The sequence below is a fragment of the Lithobates pipiens genome, unplaced genomic scaffold, assembly GCF_037356315.1.
Source record: "Lithobates pipiens isolate NorthernLeopardFrog02 unplaced genomic scaffold, aLitPip1_a1.2 Scaffold_28, whole genome shotgun sequence".
Lineage (NCBI taxonomy): Eukaryota > Metazoa > Chordata > Amphibia > Anura > Ranidae > Lithobates > Lithobates pipiens.
This window is the reverse complement of record NW_027507789.1, coordinates 13,044,245-13,065,178: the sequence shown is the minus strand read 5'-3', so window position 1 is coordinate 13,065,178 and position 20,934 is coordinate 13,044,245. Positions and strand designations below refer to the sequence as shown.

Below are 20,934 nucleotides of genomic sequence, written 5' to 3'. Positions count from 1 at the left end.
AAGAGGGCAAGGACACTCCCCTGCAGGACCCCACATTACACTGCTTTATATAAAGAGGGGGAGGACGCTCTCCATATTACACTACTTTATATAAAGAGGCCTCTGTGGAACCCAACGTTATACCTCATGTTATACCCCACAGGGGAATAATACACCCCTATGTAGCTACCAAAAGTGTTAGACTAACCTCACATACACCAATTTATGTAAAGAGGGAGAGGACACACTTCATAGTACACTACTTTATATAAAGAGGGAGAGGAAACGCTCCATAGTACACTACTTTATATAAAGAGGGAGAGGACACACTCCATAGTACACTACTTTATATAAAGAGGGAGAGGACACACTCCATAGTACACTACTTTATATAAAGAGGGAGAGGACACGCTCCATAGTACACTACTTTATATAAAGAGGGAGAGGAAACGCTCCATAGTACACTACTTTATATAAAGAGGGAGAGGACACACTCCATAGTACACTACTTTATATAAAGAGGGAGAGGACACACTCCATAGTACACTACTTTATATAAAGAGGGAGAGGAAACGCTCCATAGTACACTACTTTATATAAAGAGGGAGAGGACACACTCCATAGTACACTACTTTATATAAAGAGGGAGAGGACACACCTCCATAGTACACTACTTTATATAAAAAGGGAGAGGACACACTCCATAGTACACTACTTTATATAAAGAGGGAGAGGACACACTCCATAGTACACTACTTTATATAAAGAGGGAGAGGACACACTCCATAGTACACTACTTTATATAAAGAGGGAGAGGGCACACTCCATAGTACACTACTTTATATAAAGAGGGAGAGGGCACACTCCATAGTATACTACTTTATATAAAGAGGGAGAGGGCACACTCCATAGTATACTACTTTATAGAAAGAGGGAGAGGGCACACTCCATAGTACAATACTTTATATAAAGAGGGAGAGGACACACTCCATAGTACACTACTTTATATAAAGAGGGAGAGGGCACACTCCATAGTATACTACTTTATAGAAAGAGGGAGAGGGCACACTCCATAGTACAATACTTTATATAAAGAGGGAGAGGACACACTCCATAGTACACTACTTTATATAAAGAGGGAGAGGGAACACTCCATAGTACAATACTTTATAGAAAGAGGGAAAGGGCACACTCCATAGTACACTACTTTATATAAAGAGGGAGAGGACACACTCCATAGTACACTACTTTATATAAAGAGGGAGAGGACACACTCCATAGTACACTACTTTATATAAAGAGGGAGAGGACACACTCCATAGTACACTACTTTATATAAAGAGGGAGAGGACACACTCCATAGTACACTACTTTATATAAAGAGGGAGAGGGCACACTCCATAGTACACTACTTTATAGAAAGAGGGAGAGGGCACACTCCATAGTACAATACTTTATATAAAGAGGGAGAGGGCACACTCCATAGTACACTACTTTATATAAAGAGGGAGAGGGCACACTCCATAGTACACCACTTTATATAAAGAGGGAGAGGACACACTCCATAGTACACTACTTTATATAAAGAGGGAGAGGACATGCCCCTGAGGAACCCCACATTACACTGCTTTATTTAATGAGGGGGAGGATGCACCCCATGTTATACTACTTAATAAGAGGGGAGAGGACACTCCCCTGTGGAACCCCACATTACACTGCTTTATATACCTGCCTGAAAAATCATGTGTATTTATTTATCTTTTTATTTATTTATTTTTTTAAGAAAGATGAACTTAGGCTGGCCATACATGTTCAATTGCCTGGTACAATTTTTCTTTAGGTTTACCAAAAAATCATATAATATGAAGTCAAAACTAGACAACTTTCAATTGTATCCAATTAAGCAGGCTCTTGCATTACAAAGTTTATTATTACTATTTATTATTATACAGGAATATACCGGATTTTTATACATTATACAGGATTTTAAAGATAGTTTAAGATCAATCTAAATGAAATTTGTGCAATAAAATTGAACATTTTCGGCCAGCCTTATGCCTCGTACACACGTTCCAATTATCGTACGACCGATCGTTCACATTTTGTTGCATACAACTAAGATCGAATACAACAGTGCAAAATGTGTGTAAGATTTTTGTCGTACGATTCTGGAACAATCTTCCGTCGTGCGTAGCTACGTATTTTAAATGATGTCAAATACGTGTGACCTGTGTGTCCTTCTGGTTTATTTTCGTGTTTCCGATCATGCGTGGTGTTTGTCGAATGACATTTATCGGACGCATACTGTACTGGCTATACGATTGTCGTACGATGGGCTGTCATCCGACCAAAGTTTTCCTGTTTGTCCCTTCGGATTTGGTTGGACGGACTGTCGCGATCGGCTGTCGAAAGCTGCGTACTAACGATCAGATTATCGCACGATCTGTCCGAAAGCGACTTTTGTGGTCCGATAATCGGAACGTGTGTATGAGGCATTAGACTTTGAAGATGTGTGCAAAAAAAAAATAAAAAAAATCATAACAATGACTCTGGCAGCAAAAGGGTCAATGGTTCATCCAGCCCTGGGGGGTGGTGATCCATCCTGGCAGCATGCTGAAAATGCACACTGAGCCATGGATGGTAAGAGGATTGTGCAAAGGCAGATAAGGATCTTTAATTGCAAAAGTGATATGCTGAGACATGACACACATTTTCTTTGTTTTATTGGAGTTCCACTTTAGATGGAAGAATGTGACTCATGCTGGAGAGACTTTCATTGCACAAAATCTACTTTTCATTAAAAAAAAAAAGAAAAGAGAAGTGAAGGAGCTCGCGTGCAATGCCTCAATTCGGCCACTAGGTGTCAGGCGTCGCTATGGTTCCGCACACATCCCTCCCTCCCAGCGCTCCCTCCATCCCTCCTCCTCATCCAGCTCTTTGGGCTCCAGCAGATGCAGCAGCAGCATTCCCCAGTTCTCCATCCACAGAGCAGCAGCCAGGCTGAGCTGGAGGCAGTCAGGGAACTGGGCAGAGAAGAGGGAAGGCGCTGACAGCCTTGCAGGGGGCATTGCACACCCCACCTGGCAGAGAACTGCAAGGCACCAGCTGCAAAACTTCTGCCCTGGCATTGCCCACCCTTAGGGCACATAAACTTTCTGCTGAAGATCCTGGACATGGGGATGTAAGGCTTCCAAGGAGACTCAGTGCCATCAACTTCACTGCCCTGGGGATCTAAGTGAAGGCTCAGGAACCCTCCATGTAGAGGGCTCACCATCCTGATTGGCAAACAGGTTGGCATTGGGGGAGAGCACAGCTGTCTACACATCTCTCTCCAATCCTACCCACAAGGATTACAACCAGAGAATGCCCGGAGGATACGGCTGGCACAGCCTTCAATGGATAACGATGCTGGCACTGGTGTGCCAAGCCTGGGCTCAAGGTAGGCACCTCTATCTCTTTCTCTCTATATATATAGGATGGGCATGTTTCTAGAGGGCACTGCGATCAGCCATCGCAGCCAGCACCCCTCTGTGCCACATTGTACACATTGTAATACATACAGAGCAATGACTACCACTCTGCCAGGTGCATAGGATGCTGGCATATATAGGTGTGTGTCGTTGTGTGTCTGTGACCTGGATGATCTGGATGTTGGCAGTGCTGGGGTGACTCTGATTGTTGGCAGTGTTGGGTGACTCTGGGTATTGGCAATGTGGGGTGCCCTGGGTATTGGCAGTGTTGAGTGCTCTGGCTATTAGCAGTGCTGGGTGACTCCAGGTTTTGTCAGTACTGGGTAACTCTTGCTGTTGGCAGGGTTGGGTGACTCTGGGTATTGGCAATGTTCGGTCCTCTGGCTATTAGCAGTGCTGGGTGGGTGGCTATTGACAATGTTGGTTGACTCTGGTTGTTGGCAGTACTGGGTGACTCTAACTGTTGGCATTGCTGGTTAACTCTGGCTGTTGGCATTGCTGGACAACTTGCTGTTTGCAGGATTGGTTGACTCTGGGTATTGGTAGTGTTGGGTGCTCTGACTATTGGCAATGTTGGATGACCCCAGCTTTTGGCAGTGTTGGGTGACATTGGCTGTTGGCAGTGCTGGGTGTCTGATTATTGGCAATGTTGGGTGCTCTGGCTATTAGCAGTGCTGGGTGACTCCAGCTTTTGGCAGTATTGGGTGGCTCTGACTGTTGACAATTTTGGGTAAATCTAGCTGTTGGCAGTATTGGGTGACTCTGGCTGTTGGCAGTGCTGGGTGACTGGCTGTTGGCAGGGTTGGGTGATTGGCTGTTGGCAAGGTTGGGTGACTGGCTGTTGGCAGGGTTGGGTGACCCTGGGTAATGTCAGAGTTTGGGTGTTCTGGCTATTAGCAATGCTGGGTGGGTAGCTATTGGTATTGTTGGGTGACTCTGGGTTTTGGCAGTGCTGGGTGACTCTGGTTGATGGCAGTGTGGGGTGACTCTGGCTGTTGGCAGTGCTGAGTGACTCTGGCTGTTGGCAAAGTTGGGTGACTCTGGCTGTTGGCAGTGTTGGGTGCTCTGGCTATTGCCAGTGTTGGGTGGCTCTGGTTATTGGCAGTGTTGGGTGACTCTGGCTGTTGGCAATTTCGGGTGACTGGTTGCTTTTTAATGTTGGGTGCTCTGGCAATTGGCAATGTTGGGTGACTCTGGCTGTTGGCATTTCTAGGTTACTCTGGCTGTTAGCGGTTCTGGGTGACTCTGGATGTTGGCAATGTTGGGTGCTCTGGCTGTTGGCAAATGCTGGGTGACTCTGGCAATGCTGCATTGAAAAAAGTGAAAAGGTGGATTTAGAACAAATGTGGAACAATTGTATCTTCTGCCTTCCTTTCCCTCAGTATCAATTCCCATGTATTTTTCTGGCTACCTGTTTACAGATTGTGTTGGATAACCCTTCCTCTGCCTTGGTGCAAAAGTAAATGGGTGCAATAGACTATCTATCTATCTATCTATCTATCTATCTATCTATCTATCTATCTATCTATCTATCTATCTATATTCTAGGTCTGGTCAGTGCACCTGCTGCTGGTTTTTATCTGGTACTATTATTGCTCAGGACCTGCAGGTAGTATACTGTGCAGTATTCTATCTATCTATCTATCTATCTATCTATCTATCTATCTATCTATCTATCTATCTATCTATCTATCCATCGTTTGGTCAGTGCTCCTCTCTGGTATTAACTCAGGACCTGCAGGGTCGGCAGCACAGTGTGCCGTTGACAATGAACTCTATCAGTTGCTAAGTGCCTCTGTCTTTGGCTCAGCGTGTCATTGGTATTCCGAGCGTTCCCTGTACAGTATCCACTGAGCTCCACACTGCACATCCCATGGGGACATCACCGCCTCTGCCTGGCACAGATGAAGTTTAATGCCACCCTTCCCGCCAACCCCTGTGCCCTTCACACTAACCCCCCCCCCCCACACCCCCGCCCTCCACCCTTCCCACCAACCCCCCCTGCCCTCCACCCTTCTCGCCAACCCCTTGCCCTCCGCCCTTCCATCCAAACCCCCTGCCCTCCACACTTTCAACCAACCCCCCTGCCCTCCACCCTTCCCACCAACCCCTTGCCTTCCGCCCTTCCCACCAACCACCCTACCCTCCACACTTCCAACCAACCCCCCTGCCCTCCACCCTTCCCACCAACCCCCCTGCCCTCCACACTTCCCACCAACCCCTTGCCCTCCGCCCTTCCATCCAAACCCCCTGCCCTCCACACTTTCAACCAACCCCCCTGCCCTCCACCCTTCCCACCAACCCCTTGCCTTCCGCCCTTCCCACCAACCACCCTACCCTCCACACTTCCAACCAACCCCCCTGCCCTCCCCCTTTTCCACCAACCCCCCTGCCCTTCACCCTTCCCACCAACCCCCCTGCCCTCCACCCTTCTTCCCTGACCCAGGGATAGACTTCTGGCCAATGCTGATTAGTTCTGTTATGTCACCTCTGGCCACTAACACATGTGACTATGGAGGCCACCACGGTGGTTGTTTTTCGGTAACCAAACATCTACCTAGGTCAAGCAGGTGGCACTCCGCCGTTGGTGGTGGGATTCTACCAGATGAAGATTATTATATCCTATAGGTTTTGGCTTGCAGCTTGTGAGTTGTACTATCCATGGGTAGGCTGTACCAGTATATAGACTATATCTGTGCCCACCGTCCTGGAGGTCCCAGAGTGGGAACACGGAGCGCGCTCATCATTTATTGACTGTTCTTGGATTTTTTTGGTCGGATTTTAGTCCAAATGGGAATTTTATTAATCATTTTGTTGAGTTGATTTATTTTTTTGTTTCCTCTTTTATTTTATTCTGTTTTTTATTTTTTTTAGAACAAATGTTGTGTAAAGTGATCGGGGTGTGGGGGAAGTCATTTTCAGGGGTGTATTTCGCTTATCTGTCATAGCATTAGAATTTCCAGCTTGCTGGCACTTGTTGTCGTCCAGATGGTAAATGGAAGTCAGCACTCCAAGCAGCTGATGTTAGCGATATATTATTTGCTTATAGAAAATATACATTGTAATGCCGATAAGTAGAATGTCTCACCATGTAGAGCCCTGAAGCGTACTACATACTACCACTCGTGTTACACCATTGGTCAATAATGGGGAGACCATTACATAGAATATATTACCAAAAGTATTGGGACACCTGCCTTTGTATACACATGAACTTTAATGGCATCCCAGTCTCAGTCCATAGGGTTCAATATTGGGTTGGCCCACCCTTTGCAGCTATAACAGCTTCAACTCTTCTGGGAAGGCCGTCCACAAGGTTTAGGAGTGTGTCTATGGGAACGTTTGACCATTCTTCCAGAAGAGCATTTGTGAGGTCAGGCACTGATGTTGGATGAGAAGGCCTGGCTCGCAGTCTCCGCTCTAATTCATCCCAAAGGTGTTCTATCGGGTTGAGGTCGGGACTCTGTTCAGACCAGTAAAGTTCCTCCACCCCAAACTCGCTCATCCATGTCTTTATGGACTTTGCTTTGTGCACTGGTGCGCAGTCATGTTGGAACAGGAAGGGGCCATCCCCAAACTGTTCCCACAAAGTTGGGAGCATGAAATTGTCCAGAAATATTGGTATGCTGACGTCTTAAGTGTTCCCTTCACTGGAACTAAGGGGCCAAGCCCAACCCCTGAAAAACAACTCCACACCATAATCCCCCCTCCACCAAATGATTTTGAAGAATGGTCAAACATTCCCATAGACACACTCCTAAACCTTGTGGACGGCCTTCCCAGAAGAGTTGAAGCCGTTATAGCTGCAAAGTGTGGGCTCAATATTCAACCCCTACGGACTAAGACTGGGATGCCATTAAAGTTCATGTGCGTGTAAAGGCAGGTGTCCCAATACTTTTGGTAATATAGTGTAGATAGAGAATCATATTATACCATAGGATAGCCCAATGGGAAGCAGACACCTGGAGGTAGGTGGATGTAACCCATAGTTTACAATAGGCCCTTTCCTAGGGCCAGGGCACCACTATGGCTATGACTAAGGCCCACGTTGGGCAGAAACGCGTGAGGGGTGGAGCCTGGAGGAAACTTTGTATCTTTTTATCCTGGATTAAAATAAAGAGTTGCATGTGCTTTGCCGCGGCTTTATTCATTCACAGTTAGGGCAACCTCTACCCAATGACCATGGCAACCTATAAGAATTCTGTTATTTATACATGGTAAGCTCTGTTTACAAACAAACACACCAATATAAGGATCTTTATTTACAAACATTTTATTTTTATTTTTAGCTACATCCAAAGAGATTTGAAAATAAGTCACATGGCTGAAAATAACGATCCTTGTGTTAGAGCACATGTGTCAAACACAAGGCCCGTGGGCCGAATCTGGCCCACCAGGCCATGTTATGTGGCCCTTGCAACTCTCCTGCACTTGTAGCACCCCCCATCATCTCTCCCCCCCCCCAGTAGTCGGCAGCAGAGAGGAGGACAGAACTCCTCTGCCAGATCCTTCGCTTTTGCATACGAGAGGAGGACAGAACTTTGCCAGATCCTGAGCTTCTACATACCAGAGGAGAACAGAACTCCTCTGCCAGATCCTGCACTTCTGCATACGAGAGGAGAACAGAACTCCTCCGCCAGATCCTGCACTTCTGCATACGAGAGGAGAACAGAACTCCTCCGCCAGATCCTGAGCTTTTGCATATGAGAGGAGAACAGAACTCCTCCGCCAGATCCTGTGCTCCTGCATACGAGAGGAGGACAGAACTCCTCCGCCAGATCCTGAGCTTTTGCATATGAGAGGAGGACAGAACTCCGCCAGATCCTGTGCTCCTGCATACGAGAGGAGGACAGAACTCCTCTGCCAGATCCTGCGCTTCTGCATACGAGAGGAGAACAGAACTCCTCTGCCAGATCCTGCCCTTCTGCATACAGCATTCAGCAGCTAACTCTGCCCCCTTCTCTGGTCCTCCTCCAGACTCTGCACTTCCTGCTTCCCATCTCAACCCTCAGCTTCTTCCTGGCAGCAGCACATGTTAAAGGGGATTCACTGTGATGTAAGGGAGGGTGGGGGACTCTTGACAGCTGATGATGGTGGTGGTCGTGGGGGGGGGGGGGCTCTTGAAATTTGATGTAAGAGGGGGTGGGGTGCTCTGGAATCTAGTCGTACAGATACAACCGGCCCTTTGAGGGCAACCATAATGCTAATGTGGCCCGCAATGAAATGAGTGACCAGCCAATGAAATTGCAGCTAACGGAAGTTGCATCCGTGAAAGGCCAATCCTGATTGGCTGCTCCTATTCTTGCCCCTTTTGTCAGATTCCAAAAGGAGAGATCAGAGTTCTGCCCATAGTAATCAATCAGATCTGCTGTTTCCCCTTCTAACCGGCACCAATAAAATAGGCGTCTTCCCTTCAAGCCCCATTCACATTTGGTGGTTTGAAATCATGGGGGGGAATCGCTGAGATTCTGCCCACAATTCCAAATCGCATGTCCATTGGTGCAAGGCATGCAATTGCACGGCAGTCGTTGCAAACCGTGCAACAAGCGCTTGAGTGCCATTCAGACTAAATGGCACCCCCAAACGCAGTGCAATTTTTCTGCGATTGTCACGTGACAGAATCGCACTGTAATTGCGGCAAAACGCGACTTTAAGGCCGCCGTTCACACTCTGCGTTTCCAAATTGCATGGCAACCGTGCAAACTGCGCAACACGCAATTGAGTGCCATTCAGTCTAAATGGCACCCCAAACGCAGTGCGATTTTGCTGCGATTGTCACGTTGCAGAATCGCACTGGCATTGCGGAAAACGTGACTTTAAGAACCCCCCCGTTCACACTCGGCGTTCAAAATTGCACGGCAGTCGGTGCAAACCGCGCAACAAGTGTTTGTGTGCCGTTCGCTTCTAAATGGCACCCCAAAGGTGTTGCGATTTTGCTGTGATTGTCAAGCAACAGAATTGCGCTGCAATCGAACTTTAAGGCCCCATTCGCGCTTACTGATTTGGGACCCCGATGCGATTCTGCTTGCGAACCCAAATTTGTACAGCGCGCATTTTGGGTGCCATTCATTCTGATTTGGCACCCCAAACGCGATGTGATTTCGCCACCATCATCGCGCCAACAGGATTGCACTGCAATCGTGGGAAAAAAGCGCGACTTTAGAAACAAAGCAAAGTTTGTTGCCCAGAAAGGAGTGGGAGCTTCTTTTGCGCGAACGAGAAATGCTGCCCCATGCGTGACGCGGCAGAATCGCATGAAAATCGCCCCACACACACAAAATCGTAAGCGGGAATGCGAAGTGCGGATGGGGCCTGGTGGAGGTCAGTTCCAGTAACCAAAAAAAAATCCAGTCCAATCCAATCCGGCGCCGTTCCCTTGTCGCCTCCGGAGAGGGGCGCTTGGCTTATTCAGATCAGCGAAGGTCACCTTGAAGAAGGGGTTCCCCCGGGACCCCGAAACGGTGGACGATCTGCGTTTCCTTTTTCTTTTTGATGGCTGTTTTTACATTACAACCTCAATCGTTTTTTTTCGAGTTGCGCTGGCGAGCGTGCTGGCGCCGATCTGCGTCTCAGTAACTTTTCGGCGGTTGCCCGCCATAGAAGAAAGTCTCCATCTACATACCTGGTTGTAAATTTGAAACATTCCATAAAACTTTGATCCTCTTTAATCGGCGAGAGATTGACAAAATTGCTCCTGAATGAAGGCGGACGGCGGGCGAAGCGCGTGGAGCCGGAGAGCTTTTGTCTTTTATATTAGAGTGCGTTGTTTTGCATTACCTCCCTCGTCTATTTCTGTTCTTCACTCATCGAGAGCGCCGTAAATCCTTCCCGATGAGTTATGACGGCCTCTTGAGCGATGCACTCTACATTGCCAAGGAGTGATATACAGATGGAATTTTTAAATTTTTGATGGAGAATCGCGCACTGCGTTTATTAATCCGCGCCGCCGCATGCGGAGAGCGAGGAGCTTTTAGAGGGATGTATATTTTTATTTCTCATATATGTGTGATTGGAAATAAATTGAAGTGTGTGTGTACCCTGGCAAGAAAACGGCTCATATTTCCTCCGATAACATTCCCATCAGAAGTGTTTTATTGTATCTGTTTAATAAGTGCAACAAAGTATCTGTTGATGTGGAATTAAATCCTCCTTCTTATCTATCTATCTAATCTATCATCAATAATAATTATTATTTTTTTATATTTATATTTTTTTATCTTTTTTATTTCAAATAAAAAAAAATTATATTTTTGTTTTTTCATTTTATTTTTTTATATTTTTTTATTATTTTTTTATTTAGAATAGATAACATTCCCATCAGAAGCTTTTTATTGTATCTGTTTAATAAGTGCAACAAAGTATCTGTTGATGTGGAATTAAATCCTCCTTCTTATCTATCTATCTAATCTATCATCAATAATAATTATTATTTTTTTTTTATATTTATATTTTTTTATCTTTTTTATTTAAAAAAAATATATATTTTTGTTTTTTCATTTTATTTTTTTATATTTTTTTTATTTTATTTTTTATTTAGAATAGATAATATTCCAATCATAAGCTTTTTATTGTATCTGTTTAATAAGTGCAACAAAGTATCTGTTGATGTGGAATTAAATCCTCCTTCCTATCGATCTATCTAATCTATCATCAATAATAATTATTTTATTTTTATTTTTTATATTTTTTTTTATATTTTTTATTTATATTTTTTATTTCAAATAAAAAATTTTTTATATTTTTGTTTTTTTCATTTTATTTTTTTATGTTTTTTTATTATTATTTTTTATTTAGAATAGATAACATTCCCATCAGAAGCTTTTTATTGTATCTGTTTATTATGTGCAACAAAGTATCTGCTGATGTGGAATTAAATCCTCCTTCCTATCTATCTATCTAATCTATCATCAATAATAATTATTATTATTTTTTATATTTATATTTTTTTATCTTTTTTATTTAAAAAAAATTATATATTTTTTTTTCATTTTATTTTTTTACATATTTTTTTTTTTTTTTTTATTTAGAATAGATAATATTCCAATCATAAGCTTTTTATTGTATCTGTTTAATAAGTGCAACAAAGTATCTGTTGATGTGGAATTAAATCCTCCTTCCTATCTATCTATCTAATCTATCATCAATAATAATTATTTTATTTTTATTTTTTATATTTTTTTATATTTTTTATTTCAAATAAAAAAATTTTTATATTTTTGTTTTTTTCAGTTTATTTTTTTAATTTTTTTTTATTATTTTTTTTTATTTAGAATAGATAACATTCCCATCAGAAGCTTTTTATTTTTTCTGTTTAATAAGTGCAACAAAGTATCTGTTGATGTAGAATTAAATCCTCCTTCCTATCTATCTATCTAATCTATCATCAATAATAATTATTTATTTTTTTTATATTTATTTTTTATATTAATTTTTTATCTTTTTTTATTTCAAATAAAACATTTTTTATATTTTTGTTTTTTCATTTTATTTTTTATATCTTTTTTATCATGTTTTAATTAGAATAGAAGGAATAGAAAAATATATCAAATAAAAATAAATTCATTTGAAATAAAAAAAAAAGAAAAACATTTATTTCAAATAATTTTTTTTTGGGTGGCCGATTGTCATACCTATTTTTGGATGTGTCGTTAGTTTTAAAGGTTGGATGGATATTTATCTTTCAGCATTATGTACAGGAAATCTTACACTGCAGTTCTGAAGAAGCGGGAGCACTGCGAAACGCGTAGACTGAACTATTCTATGCTAAGGTTTCTTAAGTGCTGTATTACACATATCTATTTTTGGATGTGATGTTAGTTTTAAATCTTGAATAGATCTGTTATCGTTCAGTATTATGTACAGGACAACTTGCACTCCAGTGCCAAAGGAGTGGGAGCACCGCAAAATGCGTAGACAAAACTATTGAGTGCTAAGGTCTCTTAATAGTTGTATTACATATACTTTTTTTGGATGTGTTGTTATTTTTAAGGTTGGATGGGTCTTTATCTTTCAGTATTATGTATAGGAAAGCTTACACTTCGGTGCTGAAGAAGCCAGGGCATGGTGAAACGCGTAGACTGAACTATTGGGTGCTAAGGTCTCTTAATAGTTGTATTACATATACCTATTTTTGGATGTGTTGTTCGTTTTGAATGTTGAATGGATATTTATCTTTCAGCATTAAGTACAGCAAAGCTTACACTCCTGTGTCGAAGAAGTGGGAGCACCACGAAACGCGTAGACTGAACTATTGAGTGCTAAGGTTAAGTGATGTATTGCATACACCTATTTTTGGATGTGTTGTTAGTTATCGATGTTGGATGGATCTTTATATTTTAGTATTTTGTACATGAAAGCTTACCCTAGTGGGAGCATTGCGAAACGCGTAGGCACAACTACTTGGTTCTACTCTTTCTTAAGCTTTGTATTACATATACTTAGGATTATAAATGGAGTTCTGGCACCTCCAGCACTGAATGTATGTAATGGCAAAGGGGTGCTGGGGTGTGCTGGAGGCTCTATGGATGCTCGCTGCTGGGGGATCTATTCTAACTGGAGGGGACTTTTTTTGCAGGGAGGTCTTTGTTACTAAGGGTGAGTTTTATGTTGCTGGGGGGGGGGGGTCAGTTGTTGCTGGGAGGGATCTACTGTTGAGGGAGGGGCCTATTGTTGCTGGCTGCCGGAGAGTCTACTGATGCTGTCTATGGGGAGATACGTTGCTGCCAGGAGTCTGTTGTTGCTAGGGGGGAAAATAATGAAAGAGAGAGAGGGAAAGAAGGAATGAAAGAGAGGGAAAGAAAGAGATATGAAAAGAAGGAAAAAATAATGAAAGAGAGAGAAAGAAGGAATGAGAGAGAGGCAAAGAAGGAAAAAGGAATGAAAGACAGAGGGAAAGAAGGAATGAAAGAGAGAGAGAGAGGGAAATAAGGAATAAAAGAGAGAGGGAAATTAGGGGAAAAGAATGAAATATAGAGAGAAAGAAGGAATGAAATAGAGAGGGGAAGAAGGAAAAAAGAATTAAAGAGAGAGAGAGAGGGAAAGAAGGAATGAGAGATATAGAGAAAGAAGGGAAAAAGAATGAACGAGAGAGAGAGAGAAAGAAGGGAAAAAGAATGAAAAAAAGAGAGAGAGAAAAAGAAGGAATGAAAGAGAGAGCGAAAGAAGGAATGAAAGAGAGAAGGAAAGAAGAAAAAAGAATTAGATCAAGAGAGAGAGAAGGAATGAAACAGAGAGGGGAAGAATTAATAAAATAGGAAGAAAGGAATGAAAGAGAGAGACAAAGAAGGGGAAAATAATGAAAGAGAGAGAGAGAAAGAAGGATTGAAAGAGAGAAGGAAATAAGGAATGAAATAGAGAGGGAAAGAAGGAAAAAAAGAATGAAAGAGAGAGAGGGAAAGAAGGAAAAAAAGAATGAAAGAGAGAGAGGGAAAGAAGTAATGAAAGATATAGAGAAATAAGGGAAAAATAATGAAAGCGAGAGAGAAAGAAGGAATAAAATAGAGAGCCAAGGAAGGAATGAAAGGGGGGGGATAAGAAATGAAAGAGAGAGAGAAAGAAGGGAAAAATAATGAAAGAGAGAGAGAAAAAGAAGGAATGAAAGAGAGAGGGAAAGAAGGAATGAAAGAGAGAGGCAAAGAAGAAAAAAGAATGAAAGAGAGAGAGAAGGAATGAAAGAAAGAAGGAAAAAGGAATGAGAGAGAGAGAGTGAAAGAAGGAATAAAAGATAGAAAGAAGGGGAAAAGAATGTAATAGAGAGGGAAGAAGGGAAAAAGGAATGAAAGATAGATGAAAAGAAGGGAAAAATAATGAAAGAGAGAGAAAGAAGGAATGAAAGAGAGGGAAAGAAGGAAAAAAGAATTCAAGAAAGACAGAAGGAAAGAAGGAATGCATGAAAGAGAGAGGGAACGAAGGAATGAAAGAGGGAAGGAAAGAAAAAAGAATAAAAGAGAAGGAAAGAAGGAATGAAAGAAAAAGAGATGAAAGAAGAGAGAGAGAGAGAGAAAGGAGAAAAGAATGAAAGAGAGAGCTGCAATATTATAAGAAGAATGCTTCTTGTATTGACCAATCAGATGAGGGCTGATGTCAGTTTGTTGGTGGGGGGCGTATCTCCTGTGCTCTGGGCTGGATTCATTGATCGGTGTGATTGGGGAACGCACACAAAATCGCAATTCTCCCGCAACAGACAGGTGGGTGATGGCTCCCCGGCACACCTTGCTGATGGTCTTATTTCATCGGCCAGCTTGGGTCGGTCACATGTCTGTAACACATTGCGATGCTCTGCAGCGCCCCCCAATTCTGTATGTGACAATCGGCAGCCCTGGTGTATTGTGCGCCCCTCTCCGCCTATAGACGCGGTGGGCCGCCTCGGGAAGGGTTAATGTTCCTGCGGATATAAATAGTCAGGTATGTACAGATCTGCGTCTTCCTCGTTGATGCGGAGATCCCGGAGCCGAGTGACATGTTTATAATTAAGCTGCTATTGTAGATAAACAGGGACGCCCGGCTGCCAGATCCACAGATGTTACCTTGTTTATTGACTGCAAGATTGGCGAACCCGGCCGCCTCACGTGCCGCGCCGCTACCGCCGTGATCGATACAATCGGGGTTTATTTAAAGCAGAACTCCAGCCAAAAAGGAGATAAGAATGAAGAGGCCGTTAAAACAAAATCAGCTGCTGCAATATTCACCTTTAATCCAGAGATTTCCCCCCACAGTACTTCTTTCTGCCACTAGATGTCCCCGGTCCAATGGCCAGCATCATTCAGCCTGCTTCCTCAGAGGCCGGGTCACCTTGTGATTGGACAGTGATAGGTGAAGCAGCACAGGGATGAGCTCATCTCTCTGTCACTCTGCTCTCTCCTGCTATCAGCATGCTTGTTATCAGCGCAGGAGCTGATTGGCTCTTTGTGCTGCTTCTTCTTCTCACACTGCAGCCCTGCTGTACAGGGGTCGATACCAGGCCAGATTCAGGTACTTACATTACTTGCATCATTAAGAAATCATGAAATGTATTGTTTAATACAAGCAATGTAAGTACCTGACTGTGACCTGACATCATCCACTGTACAGCAGAGCTCAGATCCGGAGAAGAAGAAGCAGCACAAGGAGCCAATCAGTTTAGGTGATGACCAGAAGCATGCTGATAGGAGGAGAGAGCAGAGTGACATAGAGAAGATCCCATCACTGTGCTGCTTCTATTTTCACTGTCCAGATACAGGCTGGGGGAGGAGGAGTTGAATGATGCTGGTCATTAGACTGAGGACATCTTGTGGAGAAATAGAAGTACTGCAAGGGAAAGCTCTGGATTGAAGGTGAATATTGCAACAGCTTTTTTTTATTAGTTTCTTTTTTTTTTTTGTATAAATAGGTTTTTCATATTTTTGTTACTTTTGAAGTTTGGCTGTGAGGCTTCATTAGTCCTGAACGCAGCTTCCTGCTGGCAGAAGAATATGGATCCATTTAGGCTCCATTCACACTTGTGCAACTTGTCATGCGACTTTGGACGCAGCCCATGTATTTCAATGGAAGCCGTTCAGATCTCCGCGACCTGAAAGTCCCTGCACTACTTTGCTGCCACTTTCATGTGACTTGATTGCCACAGACTGCAATGTAAACTCTCAAAAGTCGCATGAAAGTTGCATCTTAAAGTTATCAACGCGACAGTCGAAGGCAGTGTCAGCAGCCAAAGTTGCATGCAAGTTGCACCCAGCCAAAAGTCGCAAGTGTAAATCGCACGACTTTAGAGTCGCACAAGTGAGAATGGAGCCTAAGGCCCTGTTCACAATCGGGCATAGCAGATACGAGCCGGCTGACGCATTTCTACAAGCGTGTGAATAATGCGCAAAAATGCGCAACGTGCTTGTGGTGCCATTATTTATTAATGGCACCCCAAATGTAGGTCGCAGTCACACGTTCTCCGGCAACAAAACATGCGAAGAGCGCACAACACAAAACACGACTGGCTCATGTCCAAAATTTGGTACATGAGCTTCTTTTTGTGCGATTTTGGAGTTGGGGGGAGGCCCATTCAAAGGAATAGTGCTGCTACAAAAAGCGTGCGTAAAAAAAACTCGCCCAAAAATGTGATGCAGTAGCGGTGTAGAAGAAATTTGCCGCCCATCAGTGCCCATCAGTGCTGCATATCAGTGCTGATCAGTACTGCATATCAGTGCCCATCAGTGCTCATCAGTGCGCGCAATAGTGCTGCATTGCAGTACTGTATATCAGTGCCCATCAGTGCTGCATATCAATGCCCATCATTGCTGCATATCAGTGCCGCATATCAGTGCCTCATGTCAGTGTCCATCAGTGCTGCATATCAGTGCCCATCAGTGCCGCATATCAGTGCCGCATATTAGTGCCCATCATTGCTTTATATCATTGCCCATCAGTGCCACATATCAGTGCCGCATATCAGTGCCCATCAGTGCCGCATATTAGTGCCCTTCATTGCTTTATATCAGTGTCCATCAGTACTGCATATCAGTGCCGCATATCAGTGCCCATCAGTCTGGCATATCAGTGCCCATCAGTCTCGCATATCAGTGTTCATCAGTGCCCATCAGTGCCTAATATCAGTGCCCATCAGTGCCGCATATCAGTGACCATCATTGCTTTATATCAGTGCCCATCAGTGCTGCATATCATTGCCCATCAGGGCTGCATATCAGTGCCCATCAGTACTCATCAGTGCCACATATCAGTGTCTATCAGTGCTGACTATTAGTGTCCATCAGTGCCGCATATCAGTGTCCATCAGTGCTGCATATCAGTGCCGCATATCAGTGCCCATCAGTCTGGCATATCAGTGCCCATCAGTCTCGCATATCAGTGTTCATCAGTGCCCATCAGTGCCGCATATCAGTGACCATCATTGCTTTATATCAGTGCCCATCAGTGCTGCATATCAGTGCCCATCAGTGCTCATAGGTGCCGCATATCAGTGCCCATCAGTGCCGCATATCAGTGTCTATCAGTGCTGACTATTAGACCCCTTTCACACCACACCGCCCATAGCGTCGTTGGCAAAATGCCGCTATTTTTAGCAGCGTTTTACCGCCGCATTTCGGCCGCTAGCGGGGTGCTTTTACCCCCCGCTAGCGGCCGAGAAAGGGTTAAAACCGCCAGCAATACGCCGCAATAGCGGCGTTTTGCCGGCGGTATTGCAGCGCTGCCCCATTGATTTCAATGGGGAGCAGCGGTGGAGGAGCGGTAAACACACCGCTCCTTCACCGCTCCAAAGAAGCTGCTGGCAGGACTTTTCCCTGACGTCCTGCCAGCGCACCGCTGTAGTGTGAAAGCCCTCGGGGCTTTCACACTACAGACAATGGTGCAACTTTTTTAGGGCGGATTGCAGGCGCTATTTCTAACGCTATAGCGCCTGCAAAACGCCCTGGTGTGAAAGGGGTCTTAGTGTCCATCAGTGCTCCATATCAGTGCCCATCAGTCCGGCATATCAGTGTTCATCAGTGCCCATCAGTGCTGCATATCAGTGCCCATCAGTGCTGCATATCAGTGCCCATCAGTGCTGCATATCAGTGCCCATCAGTGCCGCATATCAGTGCCCATCAGTACTGACTATTAGTGCCCATCAGTACTGACTATTAGTGCCCATCAGTACTGACTATTAGTGCCCACCAGTGAAGGAGAAAAATTATTTATTTAGAACATTTTATAACAGAAACAAAGAAAAATGCTTTTTTTTTCCCCGAGATTTTCTTTTTTTCATTTATTTCGTAAAAATAATAAACACCCAAAGCTTAGTACATGATCTTCTTGTTATATATATATATAAACAAAAAAAGTTTCCAAAATTGTAATGCAGTAGCGGTGTAGCCGAAATGTAGGCAGAAATGAACAAAAATGCTCTAAAACGCGCAGCCGCACATTTTCCTGCTTTTTTCCCACGCGACAAAACACGTACACAAACGTGCAACTCGCACAATGCAGAACTACGCGTTTTGCATTGTGCAGTTTGCACATTTGTTGCGTGTTTTTCTTTTTGTGCGTTTTCGGAGCGGAGGGAGGCCCATTCAAATAAATGGTGCTGCTCAAAAAAAAGCATGCAAAAAAATGCACAAAAAAACGCATCGCTCAAGTGTGAACGGGGCATAAGAACGATCGTCCGCTATTTGTGACGTTCGCGTTCTCTGTATTAGACCCGTGTTGTGACATTGAGCAGAGAATACAATCTGGACGCTCATTTTATCACCATTCTGAATCCGCAGCAATGCTGGGCCTTGTGGTTCCTCCTCAGCGGCAGTGCGTTTCCAGCTTCCCCCGGCTTTCATCGCAGCGCAAGGCGTGGGGGATGGGGGTGATGTATAATGGCCGGACGCTGAGCGTTGTGTAAAGTCATGTTATTGGAATCTCAATTTGTCAATAAATATCGAATTAGAATATTCATGTCTCTGTCTCGGGTGCAATTAATCGTCCTGTAAGTGGCGATAATACGCGGCACGCGGCCTCCGTCCGGAAGAGACTTCCAGTCTCATAATAAGTGCCTGCAAGAGCATAAAGGAGAACCCCGCTAAGGGCCATTGCATGGTCAGTTAAACCACGCCCCCTGGTGTGCGCTGTGACGGAAAATTGTAATGACACATTGCGCTATTTTTTTTTCAAGAACTTTATTGCAATGAGACAAAATGACATTTCATTCTTCTTTATGCAGCGGGGTGATATGAAATGAACTAGTAAGACACTAGGTCGGCGGTCAAGTCGCTGGCTGCCCGGGGCAGCCCAACGCATATGTCGTGAATGGGCCCTAAACTGACCACATAAGCTGAACTCAATGGGCCCTAAACTGACCACATAACCTGAACTCAATGGGCCCTAAACTGACCACATAACCTGAACTCAATGGGCCCTAAACTGACCACATAAGCTGAACTCAATGGGCCCTAAACTGACCACATAACCTGAACTCAATGGGCCCTAAACTGACCACATAATCTGAACTCAATGGGCCCTAAACTGACCACATAACCTGAACTCAATGGGCCCTAAACTGACCACATAACCTGAACTCAATGGGCCCTAAACTGACCACATAACCTGAACTCAATGGGCCCTAAACTGACCACATAACCTGAACTCAATGGGCCCTAAACTGACCACATAACCTGAACTCAATGAGGCCTAAACTGACCACATAACCTGAACTCAATGGGCCCTAAACTGACCACATAACCTGAACTCAATGGGCCCTAAACTGACCACATAAGCTGAACTCAATGGGCCCTAAACTGACCACATAACCTGAACTCAATGGGCCCTAAACTGACCACATAATCTGAACTCAATGGGCCCTAAACTGACCACATAACCTGAACTCAATGGGCCCTAAACTGACCACATAACCTGAACTCAATGGGCCCTAAACTGACCACATAACCTGAACTCAATGGGCCCTAAACTGACCACATAACCTGAACTCAATGGGCCCTAAACTGACCACATAACCTGAACTCAATGGGGCCTAAACTGACCACATAACCTGAACTCAATGGGCCCCAAACTGACCACATAACCTGAACTCAATGGGCCCTAAACTGACCACATAACCTGAACTCAATGGGCCCTAAACTGACCACATAACCTGAACTCAATGGGCCCTAAACTGACCACATAACCTGAACTCAATGGGCCCTAAACTGACCACATAACCTGAACTCAATGGGCCCTAAACTGACCACATAACCTGAACTCAATGGGCCCTAAACTGACCACATAACCTGAACTCAATGGGCCCTAAACTGACCACATAACCTGAACTCAATGGGCCAGAGAAACCATCAGCTGTTTCGACATTCAAGCGGCCTTCATATTTGGCGTTTCCTGAATGCGCTACAAAACACACAGGAAACATGCGAAAAACACGCATTGCGCTTGCGCTGCCGTTAATTGTTAAGGGACATGCGCACTGCCGAAAAAATGTGTTTGTTTTCATTTCATATGTTTTTTGTTTTTTGTTTTCGGGTCATTTGTTATGATCTTAATTTGTAAATTCTAAAAATTTGTTAATTCGGAAATTCTAAAATTCCTAAATTCGAAAATCCGTAAATTAGAAAATGTGTCAATTCCTAAATTCTAAAATTTCTAAATTGGCAGATTCGCAAATTTGAGATTTGAAAATTCGGAAATTCAGAAATTCTAAAATTTGATAAATCCGAAAATAAAGAAAATCCAAAATTCGAAAGAACGAAAATCCGAAAATTCTAAATAATAGCTAACTATTAAATTATGGGTATTGGAATTTTCTTTCAAATTTGGCTGTTAGTGAACGTAACAAATTTATCCAAAGTTACGAATTATCCGAAATAACGAATGGAACGTAACAAAGTAATAATAAATAATAATAATAATAAAAGTTTTTATCATTATTGTTATTTATTATTATTAATAATATGTTACATATCATTAGTTTAGATGCGGCATTCGTTATTTCAGGTAATTCCTAACTTCGGATAAATTCGTATTCGTTGCG

The 20,934-nt window shown here is 43.5% G+C and overlaps 1 protein-coding gene across 4 annotated transcripts in view; it reads left to right on the top strand.

Annotated features, from left to right (window-relative positions):
• The first annotated feature begins 2,959 nt into the window (after positions 1-2,959).
• SDK2 (sidekick cell adhesion molecule 2) overlaps positions 2,960-20,934 on the top strand; it is an 876,954-nt gene continuing 858,979 nt past the window's right edge. For all 4 annotated transcript variants that reach the window (XM_077458690.1, XM_077458687.1, XM_077458688.1 and 1 more), the window contains exon 1: positions 2,960-3,418. In XM_077458690.1, coding sequence (XP_077314816.1) covers positions 3,343-3,418 — 76 coding nt within the window. In that variant the 5' untranslated portion in view covers positions 2,960-3,342. The remainder of the gene's footprint in view (positions 3,419-20,934) is intronic.